At 47.8% G+C, this 17,909-nt stretch overlaps 1 protein-coding gene across 1 annotated transcript in view; it reads left to right on the top strand.

Annotated features, from left to right (window-relative positions):
• Window positions 1-17,909, top strand: part of dock3 (dedicator of cytokinesis 3) — a 1,304,448-nt gene that overhangs the window by 855,695 nt on the left and 430,844 nt on the right. The window contains 1 exon segment of the mRNA XM_038810823.1: window positions 8,954-9,054. Coding sequence (XP_038666751.1) covers window positions 8,954-9,054 — 101 coding nt within the window.

Here is a 17,909-nt window from a genome sequence, read left to right as displayed (position 1 = left end):
TGGGAGGTCGGGAATGGCTGCTGCTCATGGGCTTGGGGCTGGATTAAAAAGGGCGATGACTAGTCGGCAGGGGGGGGAAGCCCCCCCGTCCAGGCTGATCACGTGGAACGTGAGAGGACTGAATGGGCTGGTCAAGAGGGCTCGCGTGTTTGCGCATCTAAGGGAGCTGAAGGCAGACGTGGCAATGCTACAAGAGACACATCTAAAGGTCATCGATCAGCCGACATTGAGGAAGGGATGGGTTAGCCAGGTGTTCCACTCAGGGCTGGACTCAAAGACCAGGAGGGTAGCAATTTTGATTAGTAAGCGAGTGGCATTTGAGGCTGGGAGAATCGTGTCCGATAAGGGGGGTAGGTACATAATGGTGAGTGAAAGGTTGCAGGGTATGGAAGGTTGGAGGGTGTATGAGTGGTGCTCGTGAACATATATCCTCTGAACGGGGATGTCGTGGAGTTTATGAGGCGTGTGCTAGGTAAGATCCCGGACGTAGAGTCACATAACCTGATCATGGGGGGGACTTTAACACGGTCATTGATCCGGAATTGGACCGGTCAATATCCAGGTCAGGGAGGAGGCTGGCTGTGGCAAAGGAATCGAAGGGCTTGATGGTACAGATGGGGGGCATAGACCCATGGAGGTTTACACGGCCGAGGGCGAAGGAATTTTCTTTTTTTTCTCACGTCCAAAAGGTTTACTCTCGTATTGACTTTTTTGTTCTGAGCAGGGCGCTAATACCGAAGGTGGCGGGGATGGCATACTCGGCAATTGCAGTGTCGGATCATGCCCCGCATTAGGGGGGGTTAGTGAGGAGAGAGGGGAACGTCCGTTATGGAGATTGGATGTGGGATTGCTAGCGGATGAAGCGGTCGCGGGCTGGTGAATAAGTCTATCCAGAACTATCTGGAAACAAATGACATGGGAGAGGTATCTGCAGCAACGGTTTGGGAAGCTCTGAAGGCAGTTGTTAGAGGGGAAATAATTTCAATTCGGTCCCACAGGGAAAAGGTGGAACGGGCGGAGAGGGAGAGATGAGTGGAGGAGATATTCCGGGTGGACAGGAGATACGCGGAGGCCCCGGCCCCGCGGCTCCTGAGGAAGCGGCGGAAGTTACAGGCGGAGTTTGAGTTGTTGACCACAGGGAAAGCAGTGGAACAGTTGAGGAAGGTAAAAGGGGCGGTTTATGAGTATGGTGAAAAGGCGAGTAGGATGTTGGTGCAACAGCTTAGGAAGAGCGAGGCGGCCAGGGAGATTGGTAGAATGAAGAATAGGGATGGTAACATGGTCTTGGACCCAGGGGGGGTGAACAAAGTTTTTAAAGAATTTTACAGTAAATTATATGAGTCGGAACCCCCGGCTGGAGTGGAGGGGATGAGGCAATTTCTGGATCAGTTGAGGTTTCCGAGAGTGGAGGAGGACCTGGTGGAGGGGCTGGGAGCCCCAATTGAGATTGAGGAAATTATCAAGGGGCTGGAGGGCATGCAGTCGGGCAAAGCTCCGGGGCCGGATGGCTACCCGGTGGAATTTTATAAGAAGTTCTCAGAGATATTGAGCCCACTGCTGGTGAGGACATTTAATGAGACTAGAGAGAAGGGAATCCTCCCCCCGACAATGTCACAGGCCTCGATTTCACTTATTCTTAAACGGGAGAAGGATCCTGAGCAGTGGGTCATATTGGCCAATCTCGCTTTTGAATGTGGATGCTAAGTTGTGGCTAAGATATTGGCCACAAGGATAGAAGACTGCGTTCCGGGGGTGATAGGGGAAGACCGGACGGGATTCGTTAAGGGTAGGCAACTCGGGGCCAATGTTCGGAGGCATTTAAATGTTATTATGATGCCCTCAGAAAGAGGGGAGGCAGAGGTGATGGTAGCAATGGATGCGGAGAAGACTTTTGATCAGGTGGAGTGGGAGTACCTGTGGGAGGCGCTGGGAAGATTTGGGTTTGGTGAGGGCATTATTGGCTGGGTGCGGTTGCTCTACCAGGCGCCTGTAGCAAGCGTGCGTACGAACTGGCTGAGGTCGGGTTATTTTAAATTACATTGAGGGACGAGGCAACGGTGCCCCCTCTCCCCATTATTGTTTGCTGTAGCTATAGAGCCACTGGCCATGGCGTTAAGAGCTTCGAGGAACTGGCAGGGGCTGGTTCGGGGGAGGGGGGGGGGGGGGGGCAGTGGAGCACCAGGTCTCGCTCTATGCAGACGAATTTGATTTTGCGCATTTCGGACCCGTTGGGGGGGGGGGGGGGGGGGGGGGGGGGGGGACGTTATGCGCATCTTGGAGGTATTTGGCAGTGTTTCGGGGTATAAATTGAACATGGGGAAGAGCGAGATGTTCGTAATTCAGGCCAGAGGGCAGGAGGAGAGACTGGGAGAGCTGCCACTTAGAATGGTAGGGAAGAGCTTTCGCTATCTGGGAATCCTGGTGGCTTGGAAATGGGAGGCACTGCACAAGCTTAATCTATCCCGGTTGGCAGAGCAAATGGAAGGGGACTTTAAGAGATGGGACATGCTCCCGTTGTCACTGGCGGGGAGGGTACACCGTGAAAATGACGGTCCTCCCCAGATTTCTGTTAGTCTTTCAGTGCCTCTCCATCTTCATCCCTGAGGCCTTTTTCAAGCAGGTGAACAAGATCATTTTGGGCTTTGTGTGGGCGAATAAAACCCCGCGGGTGAAGAAGATATTGTTACAGCGCAGTCAGGGGGGGGGGGGGGGGGGGGGAGGGGTGGGGGTGGTTGGCGCTGCCGAACTTCTGCAACTACTACTGGGCAGCTAATGTAGCCATGTTTAGTAAGTGGGTAATGGGGGAGGGATCGGCATGGGAGCGTTTGGAGGTGGCGTCATGAAAAAGGCACCAGTCTGGGAGCATTGGTAACGGTACCTCTGCTGTTCCCGGCGGCCCAATACTCCACAAGTCCGGAGGTAGTGGCGGCACTGAGGATCTGGGGCAATGGAGGAGGGATAAGAAGGTGGAGGGTGCGTCGGTCTGGACCCCGATTTGTAACAACCACAGATTTGTACCGGGCAGGCTGGATGGTGGTTTCCAGAGCTGGCAGGGGCAGGAATTAGAAGGATGGGGGATCTGTTCATAGATGGGAGCTTTACCAGCTTGAAGGCGCAGGAGGATAAATTTAAACTGCTGCTGGGGAATGGTTTAGATATTTGCAAGTACGAGACTTCCTGAGGAAACAGGTATTGGCCTTTCCGCTGTTGCCGCCACGGGGGATGCAGGATAGAGTAGTTTGTGGTACCTGGGTAGAGGAGGGGAAGGTGTCGGATATCTATCAGGAGCTGTTGGAGGTGGAGGAAACCCCGGTGGAGGAGCTTAAGGGCAAGTGAGAGGATGAGCTAAGAGGAGATTTAGAGGCGGGTCTATGGGAGGACGCCCTAAGCAGGGTCTATTCCTCCTCATCATGTGCCAGGCTTAGCCTAATACAATTTAAGGTGGTCCACCGGGCACACATGACGGTGGCGAGGACGAGCAAGTTTTTCGGGGTAGAAGATAGATGTGCGAGGTGCGCGGGAACCCCAGCAAACGATGTCCACATGTTCTGGGCATGCCCGAAGCTCAGAGGATTTTGCAGGGGTTTGCGAAGGCAATGTTCACGGCGCAAGAAACACGGGTGGTGCCGAGTCCAGAGGTAGCGATGTTTGGAGTGTCAGAAGATCCGTGAGTTCAGGGAGTGAAAGAGGCCGATGTCTTGGCCTTTGCCTCCCTGGTAGCCCGGAGACAGATCTTGTTAATGTGGAGGGACTCGAAGCTCCTGAGTGTAGAGACCTGGGTTAGTGACATGGCTGGGTTTCTCAGTCTTGAGAAAATAAAGTTTACCTTAAGAGGGTCGATGTTGGGGTTCTCTCCGAGGTGGCAGCCGTTCAACAACTTTCATGGGGAAAATTAAAATGTTGGCAGAAGCAGCATTTTGAAGGAAGGGGGCGGATAGGTGTTAGATGTTTGAGGTGGGTGAAGATTGGGTCAGGTGGGGAACTGTTTATTTTACCAGGTTAATGTTATTGTTTTTGTCATTGTCCTAAAAGTTTTGCAAATACCTTAATAAAAATATTTTTTTTAAAAGAAATGCGGCTGGGGTGCTATTCATGCCAAACGGCATAACTTTGAATTGGTCTACACCATCTGGAGTCACAGAAGCTGAAATCCCCTTCACCCTTTCGGAGAATGGTACCTGCCAGTAACCTTTATGTAAAGCCAGTTTGGAAATAAAAGCTGATTGTCCCACTTTCTCAATGCAATCCTCCAAACGTGGGATCGGATAAGAGTCCGTTCTTGTAACTGTATTAACCTTTCAATAGTCCACACACAACCATTACGTACCGTCTGGTTTTTGTACCATCACTATCCGTGAGCTCCCTTGGCTGCAACCCACTTCAATTATGCCATTTTAAAGAATACCTTCAATCTCTTTGTTAACCTGTGCCAATTTTAAAGGGTTAAGTCTATATGGATGTTGTTTGATTGGAATAGCATTCCCCATATCTGCATCATGTATAGCCATTTCAGTGCTTCCCAACTTATCTCCACAAACTTGCCCATGTGATATCAATAACTCTTTCAGGTCAGTCCGTTTTTCCTCTGGCAGGTAACTCAACAATTTATTCCAATTTTTAAGAACATCCTCATTTTCCAATTTAATTTGAGATATGTCAAATTCCAAGTCATCTGGATTTGGTTCGTCACTTTGAGTTAGAATCATTAAAACCTCCTCCTTTATCTCTCCTTCCCTTTCAAAGTACCTTTTAAGTATATTCACATGACACACGCAGTGAGTTTTCCTTCTATCTGGCGTTCTTACCACATAATTCACCTCATTTAATTCCCTTTCAATCTGATAAGGTCACAAATCCTTGCTTTTAAAGATTCATGTACCACTGGTAACAATACTAAAATTTTATCTCCACAGGCAAAACTACGAACTTTGGATTTCATGTCGGCCACCCATTTCATCACATGTTGTGCAACTTTTAAATGCTGTCTTGCCAATTCACCTGCTCTATTTAATCGTTCCCTAAAATTTGACACGTAATCCAAAAATATAAGTTCTGATTTCTCACTCACCAATTTTTCCTTAATCAATTTATGTGGTCCTCTTATCTCATGATCTTACCTTTCTAACGCTCCCTAAGATTCTGGATGATACGCAGTTGATTTAAATTGTTTTATTCTTGAGCTATCTTTAACTTCTTTGAATAACCTGGAGATAAACTTTGATCCTTGATCCGATTGTATTTCTGTGGGTAGTCCATATCTAGTAAAGAATTTAAGTAACTCCTCCACAATCTTTTGAGCTGTAATATTACATACTGGAATGGCCTCTGGAAACCTCATAGACACATCCATTATCGTCAAAAGATATTGATTTCCACTTTTCATTTTGGGAAGCGGTCCTACGCAATCAATTAGGACCCTTGTAAAAGGTTCCTCAAATGCTGGAATGGGTATTAAGGGCGCTGGTTTTATCCCTGCTTGAGGTTTCCCTGTCACTTGACATGTATGACATGATCAACTAAATTTAACTACATCTGTATGTAGTCCAAGCCAAAAAAATGTGTTTGGATTTTAGCTTGAGTTTTCATTACTCCCAAATGACCTCCCACTGGTACCTCATGTGCTACTCGCAACACCTCCTTTCGATACCCTATCGGCAATACCACTTGATGAACCTCTGCCCACTTTTCATCCGCTTGCATATGTAAAGGTTTCCATTTTCTCATCAAGACCTCACTTTTACGGCAATAACACTCTGGTGTACACTCAGATTCCTCTTCCGTATATGCTTTCTGATGCATCCGTTTTATTTCTAAATCTTTCTGTTGTAACTCTGCCAATTTTCCTGAACTGAAAATAGCCACCTCATCCTCCACCTGTTCTTTTCCAACCATCTGATCAAAAATCGTTTCTGATAATGGCATTTAACCTTTATCTTCACTCTCTGATTTCTCCTCTTGTCTTAACCGGTGACTTTGCGACCTTGTTGCTACACAATCCGGAAAAATCCCAGGATATTCGTCCTTCAACACTTCAGTTGTCTGATTTTCCACTGGCTTATCATCCACAGTAGGCATCACTCCCACCTGCGATCCAGCTATATCATTACCCAAGATAAACTGTAATCCTGGACAAGATAGTTTCTCTAGTACTCCTACTACCACTTCATCACACTTCACTGGACTTTCCAACCTTACCTCATATAATGAAACACTACTCTTCTCACCCTGAATTCCACATATCACCACCTTTTCTGGCAACATTCTTCCCAAACTACCTAAGTCCTCATCTCTTACCATTAAAGATTGATTAGCTCCCATATCTCTTAAAATTGTGACTTATTTACCTGCTCCTCCTGATACACATGAGTAAACTTTACCCACACAAGTAAATTCTTTGAAGAGTTCTGGCACCTTCTTATCAATCACCTCTTGATCAGGCTGTACAATCTTTTGCACCTCCTCCGCTTCACTTGGGCTTTCCTTAACCACTTTAACATACCCCACTGTCTTATCCTGTTTTACCATATCAGCCTTCCCAGTGCTTTTCTTTCCCCTCGAGCCCCCAATTTGTTATGGACCAGGGTTTAGAGAACCCCAAAGTATATCATGGAGTTCACCTGACCCACAACTTTTAATAGATTGTGGTATGGGGAGCACACGGCCCACTCTACAGGTGTGGTGAAGCAGAAATCTAAAAGTATTTTTGAAAGCAAAACAATGTTTATTCTGTGAACTCAGTTAACCTTTTTAAAACATACAGTGAATATCTTAGCAACCATCAATTCAAATACAACCCCCAAAGAATACAACACTCTAAGTAATCCTTAACCTTTCCTTTTGACGTCCATTAGACAAAAAGAACCTTTTGTACAGAAAGACATCAGGTTTAACTTCACTACTGAGAACAGTTACCACGTTGAAATCACCAAATGGACATTCATAAGTTTGCAGAGATTCATACACATCTTGCTGTGACTGCAGCGTCTCCAAAACTAAAACAAAATTAAACACATCCTGTAGCTGCTAGCCCAAAGCGAAAGTAAAAGCTGACAGACAGCTCAGCTCCACCCACACTCTGACATCACTGCAGTAATAAACACCCACTTGACACATTCCCAAAACAAATTCCGCTGCCTGGCGATCCAAATTGCCCATGACTTGACACGAATCCACAGGTGAAACCTGACCAGCCTAATGGAGGAAGTTAAAAAGGACCTGCAGAGGTGGGACACCTCCCACACTCCGTGGAGGGGAGGGTTCAGCCAGTCAAGATGAACGTACTGCCAGCTTCCTCTTCCTGTTCAGATCCATACCGATCTACATCCCCAAGGCCTTTTTAAACTCAGTGGAAAAATTGATCATGCCGTTTGTGTGTGTGTGTGGGGGGGGGGGAGACAGAACCCGAGGGTCCCCAATAAAGTCCTACAAAGATTGAGAAGCATGGGGGGGCCTAGCCCCCCAAACCTACAATTTTACCACTGGGCAGCAGCAGCGGAAAGAGTAAGGGGATGTATCGAGGAACTGGAGGCCGAATGGGTCAGAATGGAGGAGAGCTCCTGCATGGGGATATCCTCCAGGCCCTAGCCTTGGCAGTGCTCCCATCCCCACCAGATAAACACTCAACAAGCCCAGTGGTGATTACCACACTCCGGTCATGGAATCAACTACGACAGAACTTTGGTCCAACCGATATGTCCATTAAGGCCCCCATCTACAGCACTCACATGGGTTTTGGGCCAGGGCTTAGAAACTCCAAAGTGTATTATGAAGTTCACCTGACTTACAACCTTTATAGTGAATTTGGCTAGGATAAGCACAAACGCCTTCACTGCAGGTGTGATTCGTCAGACTTCTAGATACTAATCATAGCAAGGTTTATTCTAATAATGTAGTTAACATAATATATATATATATAAACACAACAAGAATTTTTATCAATTACAAACATAAAGACAACACACAGCTTCAGGAATCTATGTACATAACACGATCAATTCCCCCTTAACTGTTCCAATTCAATAACAAAATCCAATTAAACCAAACCCCTTTTCAAGGCCGTGGCCCAGCAGACTGTTTTCTCATTTGAATGGGATTGGTCCTGTCCCTGAGATTCTGTGACAGTTCCAAACAGCAGATTCAAACTCCTTCCGGAGAAGAATTCCACCTTTTAAAGTACTACGGTTGTGGTGTTAGTATTGGTGAAGAGAAAAAACCGGTTCATGTTTCTGATCAGTGCTCCGTTCAGCTCCATTCGGCCCATCGATTCTGCACCAACCCATTTAAGCCCTCACTTCCACCCTATCCCCGTAACCCAATAACCCCTCCTAACATTTTTTTGGTCACTAAGGGCAATTTATCATGGTCAATCCACCTAACCTGCACATCTTTGGACTGTGGGAGGAAACCGGAGCACCCGGAGGAAACCCACGCAAACACAGGGAGAACGTGCAGACTCTGCACAGATGTTTCCGAGCGGGGAATCGAACCTGGGACCCTGGTGCTGTGAAGCCACAGTGCTATCCACTTGTGCTACTGTGCTGCCCATATTGGAACAGACCCTCTGTTTATTTCCATAATTTCCTGCTTTTCTTCAGAGTGCCATCAAATTTGTTTTTTCTGCTATTTCTTCGTTTGAAATAAATTTAGAGTACCTCATTTGTTTTCCCAATTAAATGGCAATTTAGCGTGGCCAACCCACCTCCCCTGCATATCTTTGGGTTGTGGGGGTGAGACCCACGCAGACACGGGGAGAATGTGCAAACTCCACACGGACAGTGACCCAGGGCTGGGTTCAAACCTGGGTCCTAGGTGCCGCAAGGCAGCAGTGATAACCGCTATGCCATCATGCTGCCTTTTCTGCTATTCCTTCACCATGTCTTTGCTAGAATTTCCATGCCACCTAGTGTACACTGCAGCTATTTATCTTAACACTTTCTCTCTCTCTGTTTCCCAGGTGTTCGTAATAAATTTGCTGCGGGACAGCAAGTATTTTCATTTCCGCCCGGTGATGGATACCTATATTCAGAAGCACTTTTCTGGTGCATTGGCATACAAGTGAGTCCAATTATCTGGTGGCACAGGACTTGTAACTGTAACAGTTACCTTTAGTACCACACAGAACTCTCTAATATCATAAAAAACATTTCTCTAAAGCTTCTTTCATATTTCCAACTTTCTGTATAATTCCATTTCATTACGATCAGTTCATTAGTTATTTTTAACTCATCAAGAAAAGTGACGCAAGGAGCCTGTGCAGTATATTGCAATTATCTTCCAGATACAAAGATCTTTGATTGCCTTACCCTCAGCTCTAAGCTCTGATTCAGGCTTGTCATACAGTTGTAGCTAGTCTTTAATACTCAATTTCTTTTGCCATCTTATCCCTAATGATAAAAATACAGTCAAGACAAAACTCAAAAGAGGAAGCAAGATGTCACCCATACCTTCAGAAGCCCCAAGTTCCCCTCCTGCACTTAACCAGATCAGGGGATCACTTTAATTACTGAGTCCTTGTTCAAGATTCTCTTAAGTTTGGGACATCCTGTGGCAGCATGTAGAGGGGAAGTCGCATGTCGGATGGCTCCTGCTTGAGGCGTGTTTATAGGAAGTTTAAAGTCTGGTCCTGGGGGCAATTTGCAAATGATTGAATGCATAATATACAATGAAGGCAAAGGATGTCAAAGAGATTAAGAAAAACAGCTGTGAAGATGGGAGGGGGTGAGTGTTCACCGTCGAGTAAGAGGGCCAGCCAGGGAGCTAGCAAGATGGCGGAGGCAGGGCTGCCGGATGGGACAGCACTGTTTACAGCAGAGAGGATGACTGACGTGATGTCGTTGGAGCTGGAGAAGCAGTTTGCGAAGCACATGGAGGCGTTGAGGAAGGAGATGACGTTGATGGAGGTGAGAGTAGCTGTGGCGAAGACATCGGCCGAGGGGAGGGAGCAGAGGGAGAAGATGAAGGGAGTGGAGGAGGCCATGTCACAGCACAGTTCAATGGGGGATGAGCTGTGGAGGGTGGCCGAGGCTAATAAGGGGCTTTGAGCAAAGCTGGAGGACCTGGAGAACCGCTCGAGGCGGCAAGATTTGAGGATTGTGGGCTTGTCCGAAGGGGTAGAGGGTTCGAGGCCGACAGAGTACTTCGCCAAGATGTTGGCGGAATTGATGGGGGAGTGGGAAGAGCCCTCCTGATATGAACTGGACCGAGCCCATCGGTCGCTGAGGACAAAGCCAAAGTTAAATGAGCCGCCAAGGGCAGTGACCATCTGCTTCCACAAGTACCAAATGAAGGAGAAGGTGTTAAACTGGGCGAAGCAGAACAGGAGGTGCAGTGGGCTGGTGCTGGAATTCGCATATACCAGGACTTGACGGTGGAGCTGGCAAAGAGGTGAGCGGCTTTTGGCCGAGTTAAATGGCAATGGGGTGCAATTTGGTGTGGTGTATCCAGCGAAGCTGAGGGTGATCTACAATGCCAGAGATTTCTATATCGAGGTGGTGGAGGCGGTCGTGAATGCAGAAGGCCTGGGACAGAAGTGAAGACTGGAACTGAAGCGGGGTTGTGGACTGCAAATGGGGAGCTGGGATAGTGTATAAATGTTTTACAGGGGTTTTTTTGATCAACATTGTTCTTTATTTACTCCACGCAGTTATAGAGTTTATGTTTTTTGATTGTCATTCTTGTTGCGACGGTTTTATGTTATTTTAGTGAGATGTTTGGGTTTGGTGTTTTTTTTCCTGGGGCGGGAGGGGAGGGGAGGGAAAGCCTTGGATGGGAGCCTCGCATCAGATAACTTAAGTTGGCTGGTGAATGGATGTGAGGTGGGGGAAGAAGCTTCAGATATTGGAGCCTGGTTAGCAGGTTTCGATGGGTCTAAGAGGTATGAAAGGTGGGGGATGGGAAGGAATCGATACTGGGTGAGGGTTTCTTCGAGAGGAAGGGGGGGGGGGGATTCTGGGAGGGGGGAAGGGGTTCGATGTTAACAATGGATAGGGGTGGGTCAGGCTTATGGGGCAGGGCCCAATGTTACGATGATAGTGGAGAAGAAGGGAGGGGGGGTGAGATACCCCCCATTTCGGATAGTTATGTGGAACGTGGGGGGTTGGGTGGCCCAGTCAAGAGATCAAGGGTTCTGGCATCTCAAAGGTTTTAAAGCCGATGTGGCAATGCTGAAGGAGATTTACTTGAGGGTGAAGGACCAGGTGAGGCAGCCCGGTGTTTCATTCAGGATTTAATGTTAGAGCTCGAGGGGTAGCGATCCTGGTTAACAAAAGAGTTCGGTTCCATTTGGAGAAAGTGGTTGCAGACCAGGGAGGCAGGTATGTGATAGTGACAGGAACATTGGAGAGAAGGCTGGTGGCATTGGTAAGTGTGTATAATCCCAACTGGGTGTAGGATTTGTGAAGAAGGTGTGTGGGGCCATCCCCGACTTGGATTCACACAAATTGATAGTGGGTGGGGGACTGGATCCTGGTGCAGGAGCCAAGGTTGGACAGGTCACGGCCATGCTCACTTGTCCTGTCCGGTTGGGGGGGGGGGGGGGGGGGCGCTGTTGGCAGGGGTTAAGGGGTCGGAATACTCGGCAATTGCCATAACAGATCATGCACCGCATTGGGTGGATATGGTGTTGGAGCGGGGGCAGTGGAGATTAGATGTGGGGCTGTTGAGGGACCGAGGGTTCTGTGATAAGATTGGGAAAAGAATCGAGGAATATGTGGAATTCAGTTGTATGGGGGCGGTTCCGCAGGCGGTGGCTTGGGAAGCTCTAAAGGCAGTGGTGATGGGGGAGGGGATCTCGTTTAAGGCAAAGGTGGATAAGGAAGAGAGGGTGGCGTGCCAAAGGGTAATAGATGAGTTGCTGGAGGTAGACAGGAGTTATGCAGAAGACAGGGATCCAGCGAAGTTGGAAAAGTGGAAGGAGCTACAGGCGAGTTTTGACTGGCTGTCCACAAGGAAGGTGGGGCGCCAATTGAGGCGATCAAGGGGAGCGGTTTACAAATATGGAGAGAAGGCATGTTGGCAGGCCAGCTTCGGAGGGAGGCAGCGGCGAGGGAAATTGTTCAGGTGCAGGATAGGGCAGGGAAGTTGGTGGTGGCTTCGGATCAGATTAATAGGCTGTTTGAGGAGTTTTACGAGAGATTGTATAGATTGGAGTCACTTTGGGGGGATCGAGAGATGCAGGAATTCCTGGATGGTTTGAAATACCCAAGGTTGGGGGAGGGGGATAGGGACATATGGATGGGGTAATAGCGGAGCAGGAGATAAAAGATGAGCTTGTGAGAAGGCAGTCAGGGTAGGTAGCAGGGCCAGATGTGTTTCCGGTGGAATATTACAAGAAATTTAAAGATAAGTTGGCGCTACTTATGGTGGGGATATTTGAGGAGGCGGTAGGGAAGGGGGTGTTGCCACAGACTTTAGGGCAGGCATCCCGTACCGGCCCCCTCCGAACAGGTGCCGGAATGTGGCGACTAGGGGCTTTTCACAGTAACTTCATCGGAGCCTCCTTGTGACAATAAGCGGGGAAAAAGGGCATCGATCTCCCTGTTGCTCAAGAAGGATAAGCATCCGACAGAATGTGGGTCGTAAAGGCCCGTATCACTTTTGAATGTGGACGCAAAGGTGTTGGTGAAGGTATTGGCGGTTATTTTGAAGGAGTGCTTCCCGAAGGTGACAGGTGAAGATCAGACGGGGTTTGTGAAGGGGAGGCAGCTCTTTTCAAACATTTGGAGGGTATTGAATGTGGTTATTGCACCGGCAAGAGGGGAGGGAGACATAGCCGGTTGTGGCATTGGACGCTGAGAAGGCGTTTGACCGGGTAGAGTGGGTGTATTTGATGGCGGTTCTGGAGCGGTTTGGGATTGGACCACGATTTGTAGATTGGGTAGATTGAATAGGGAGCTGAGGGAGAGTGTCCGCACAAATAACATGAATTCGGGATATTTTGCTCTGCACCATGGAACCAGGCAAGGATGTCCTGTGTTCCCCTTGTTGTTCGTGCTTGCGATTGAGCCGTTGGCCATCCCGTCGAGGAGTTCGGAAGTGTGGAAAGGCTAGTGTAGGGTGGAGGGGGGGGGTAGAGCACAAGGTATCTTTGTATGCGGCCAACTTGCTGTTGTATGTATCGGAACCGAGTGGGTCGATGGGGGCATATTGGAGTTGTTCGAGTATTTGGGTCTTTTTCGTGATAACTTAATTTCGAGAAAAGTGAATATTTTGTGGTGTCTCGGCCAGGGGTGGGGGCAGGAATGGAGGGCTACCATTCCGTAGGGTGGTGACTCACTTTAGATATCTGGGGGTGCAGGTGGCACGGGATTGGGGGGGCTCCACAGGTATAACATCACCAGTTTAGTGGAAAGGGGTGAATGCAGATCTGAAGGTGGGATGGTTTTCCTCTGTCGCTGGCAGCTTAGGTACAGGTAATTAAAATGAATGTGTTGCCGCGATTTTTGTTTATTTTACAGTGCCAGCCGATCTTCCTGCCAAAGGCATTTTGAAGGGCGTTGAAATGATGATTACCTTGTTTATATGGCGGGGGTAGGTGGCTAGGGATTAGGAAGGTGCTGTGCAGAGAGGATGGCAGTTAGGTCTTCCAAATTTACTATATCATTACAGGGCGGCGAACGCGGAGAAGGTTGAGGAGCTGGGTTTAGAGGGGGGATTCTCAGTGGGTTAGAACGGAGGAGAGTCTGTGCAAGGGGTCGGGGCTGAGGGCGTTGGCAACAGCGCCGCTCCCGGTTGGCCCCAGGGAAATACTCAGGGAGTCTGGTAGTAGTAGCGCACATTGAAAATCTGACGGCAGTTGCAACCAGCACTTTAGGCTGGGGGTGGGGTCGATTCAGGGCAATCACAGATTGAGCCAGGGAAGTGGGATGGGAGTTTTCAGAGATGGGAGGAGGGGAGTTGGGACACTAAAGGATTGTTTCAGGGGGGCCAGTTTGCGGGACTGAAGGAGCTGCAGGCGAAATATGGGTTGGGGCAAAGAGAAATGTTTAGGTATATGCAGAGCTGTCCGGCTGGCGCCGGCATCCCACATGTTGGAGGAAGTGCTGACAACAGGGGAATGGAGAAGGGGGTGGTGTCCGACGACTTGTAGGGTGATTCTGGGAGAAGAGAAGGGAGGGGAATAAGACAAAGTGGGAGGAGGAGTTGGGAAAGGGCATGGAAGAGGGGTTGTGGTGTGAGATGCTCCGGAGGGTGAATGCCTCCACTTTGTGTGCGACATTGGGCTGAAATCGCTGGAAGATGGTGTATAGGGCGCATCTCACAAGGCGAGGATGAGCCGACTCATTGAGGGGTTAGAGGATGTTTGTGAGCGTTGCGGGATGAGGGGTGGAGGGGGGGGGGGGGGGGGGGGGGGGGGACACCACGTTCATATGTTTTGGCCCTGTCCAAACTGGAAGGGTATTGGAGGGAGGTTTTCAGGGTAATTTCAAAGGTGGTACATGTGAGACTTGAGCTGGGTCCTCTGGAGGCCATATTCGGTGTATCAGATCGGCCGGGGTTGGAAGTGGGTGCGGTGGCAGATGTTTTACCCTTCGCCTCACTGATCGCCCGGAGGTGGATCCTGTTGAGATGGAGGTCAGTCTTTCCACCCTGTGCCCTGGCGTGGCCGGGGGGATCTGTTGGCGTTTTTAACACTCGAGAAGGTGAAGTTTGAGTTGAGGGGAAGGATGGAAGGGTTCTACAATTCTGGGCTTTGTTCATTATGCACTTTCAATAATTGGATGACTTTGAACATTTGAGGGGGGGCGAACATTGGGGTGGGGGGGGCGAGGTTTCGACTGTATGTTGTTGATGACTATGTATGGGTGGAATGGTGGATTCCTGTTCATTTTCTTTGATGTTTGTATTTAAACCGTTGGGGGTTGTTGGGGGTTGGTGGGAGGACAGGGATATTGTCCAGGTGTTTGACATTGTATTTGTTGTTGTTGATTGTTGGGGGGTTTAAATTTTGATGAAAATGTAAAAAAGGAGAATAAAAATATTTATTTAAAAAAGATTCTCTTGAGGTTAACGTGCAGTTTCAGACGGCACATTCATGTTCAGGATATGGACTGAGGGAACAAAACCTAATTATTTCAGGCCTTGTTGCCACAATTTTCTGATGTCAATTTTAATTGTTTCACATTTAAATCATATATGTATAATGTATTCCATCAGTGAGAAATCCAGGAACACAAAGTCATTGACTTGCTGATAGCAGTCACATGCTTCTGGCCACAGTACCATTATCCCCAAGTCTACAATGTATAGTTTTGTCTACATTAATGAACTATAATTTCATAGCATTCAGTTCATTCTCATTCTTGAAAATAGCATGCACCTTCTCCCCCAGACATATATAAGATCTCTTTCTACATTGGAGTAGTACTATTAGTTGTAAGGGTACTTACATACCTTCAAGCCTGAGCAAGAGTAGGATTACTGGACACCAACTATGGTCAGTGTTTGGGACACCATTGGGGACATGCTCTGGAGTTTGGTTAATGGTAAAGATACTGGAATCTATTGAGTGTGGAATCTATTGAGTGTTATCAATGATTGCCATTGTCAAGGATACCACAAACCGAGTCAGGTCAATAGTTGTAATGCGTGAGTGTGTTCAATGATTATAATAATATAATAATCATCTGTATTAGTGTCACAGTAGGCATACATTAACATTGCTTTGAAGTTACTGTGAAAGTTCCCTAGTCGCCACACTACCGCACCTGTTTGGGTACATGGATGGAGAATTCAGAATGTCCAATTCACCTAACAAGCACGTCTTTCGGGACTTGTGATTGAGGTGCCAGAGACAATAAAATAAAAACAAGTTGTATTTACAAAATGGGTGTGATCCAGCCACCGCTTTGCATCCAGCGTGTAGCTGGGCACAACGGGTGAATACCACAAGAGTATAACAAAATTCGGGCAGGAGCTAGGGAATGTGGATTGGGAGCAGCTGTTTAAGGGTAAATCCACATTTGAAATGTGGGAGTCTTTTAAGAAGGTTGATTAGAGTGCAGGACAGACATGTTCCTGTGAAAATGAAAGATAGAAATGGCAAGATTAGGGAACCATGGATGACGGGTGAAATTGTGAGGACTAGCTAAGATGAAAAAGGAAGCATACATAGGATCGAGGCAACTCAAAACTGATGAAGCTTTGGAGGAATATGTGGGAAAGTAGGACGCAATCTCAAACGCGCAATAAAGAGGGCTAAAAGGGGTCATGAAATATCTTTGGCTAACAGGGTTAAGGAAAATCCCAAAGCCTTTTATTCGTATGTAAGGAGCAAGAGGGTAACTAGAGAAAGGATTGGCCCACTCAAAGACAAAAGAGGGGAATTTATGCGTGGACTCAGAGGAAATGGGTGAGATTCTTAATGAGTACTTTGCATCGGTATTCACAAAGGAGAGGGACAAGACGGATGTTGAGGCTAGGTATGGATGTTTAAATACTCTAGGTCAAGTTGTCATACGGAAGGGGGAAGTTTTGGGTATTCTAAAAGACCTTAAGGTGGACAAGTCCCCAGGTCGGATGGGATCAATCCCAGGTTACTGAGGGAAGCGAGGGTTGAAATAGCTGGGGCCTTAACAGACATCTTTGCAGCATCCTTGAGCACGGGTGAGGTCCCGGAGGACTGGAGAATTGCTAATGTTGTCCCTTTGTTTAAGAAGGGTAGCAGGGATAATCCAGGGAATTATAGACCTGTGAGCTTGACGTCAGTGGTAGGCAAACTGTTGGAGAAGATATGAGGGATAGGATCTATTCACATCTGGAAGAAAATAGACTTATCAATAATAGGCAGCATGGTTTGTGCAGGAAAGGTCATGTCTTACAACCTAATAGAATTCTTTGAGGAAGTGTGACAAAGTTAATTGATGAGGGGAAGGGCTGTAGATGTCATTACATGGACTTCAGTAAGGCGTTTGATAAGGTTTCCCATGGCAGGTGATGGAAAAAGTGAAAGTCGTATGGGGTTCAGGTGTACTAGCTAGATGGATAAAGAACTGGCTGGGCAACAGGAGACAGAGAGTAGTGGTGGAAGGGAGTGTCTCAAAATGGAGAAAGGGTGACTAGTGGTGTTCCACAGGGTTCTGTGCTCAGACCACTTCTGTTTGTGATCTACATAAATGACCTGGAGGAAGGTATAGGTGGTCTGATTAGCAAGTTTGCAGATGATACTAAGATTGGTGGAGTTGCAGATAGCGAGGAGGACTGTCAGAGATACAACAAAATATAGATAGATTGGAGAGTTGGGCAGAGAAATGGCAGATGGAGTTCAATCCAGGCAAATGCGAGGTGTGATGCATTTTGGAAGATCAACTTCAAGAGCGGGACTATATGGTCAATGGAAGGGTCTTGGGGAAAATTGATGTACAGAGAGATTGGGAGTTCAGGCCCATTGTACTCTGAATTGGTGGCAACGCAGGCTGATAGAGTGTCAAGAAGGCATACAGCATGCTTGCCTTCATCGGACGGGGTATTGCGTACAAGAGTTGGCAGGTCATGTTACAGTTGTATAGGACTTTGGTCTCGACCACATTGGAATACTGCGTGCAGTTCTGGTCGCCACATTACCAGAAGGATTTGGATGCTTTGGAGAGGCACCCTCTGCACCAGAGGAGGTTCACCAGGATGTTGCCTGGTATGGCGGGTGCTAGCTATGAAGAAAGGTTGAGTAGATTAGGATTGTTTTCGTTGGACAGACGGAGGTTATGGGGGGACCTGATTGAGATCTACAAATATGAGCGGTATGGACAGGGGGATAGCAACAAGCTTTTCCCAAGAGTGGGGATGTCAGTTACAAGGGGTCACGATTTCAAGGTGAGAGGGGGAAAGTTTAAGGGAGATGTGCGTGGAAAGTTTTTACGCAGAGGGTGGTGGGTGCCTGGAACGCTTTACCAGCGGAGGTGGTAGAGGCCTGCACG

Source organism: Scyliorhinus canicula, chromosome 11 (genome assembly GCF_902713615.1).
Source record: "Scyliorhinus canicula chromosome 11, sScyCan1.1, whole genome shotgun sequence".
Lineage (NCBI taxonomy): Eukaryota > Metazoa > Chordata > Chondrichthyes > Carcharhiniformes > Scyliorhinidae > Scyliorhinus > Scyliorhinus canicula.
The sequence above is the reverse complement of the archived record's forward strand: the minus strand, read 5'-3'. Positions and strand labels throughout refer to the sequence as shown.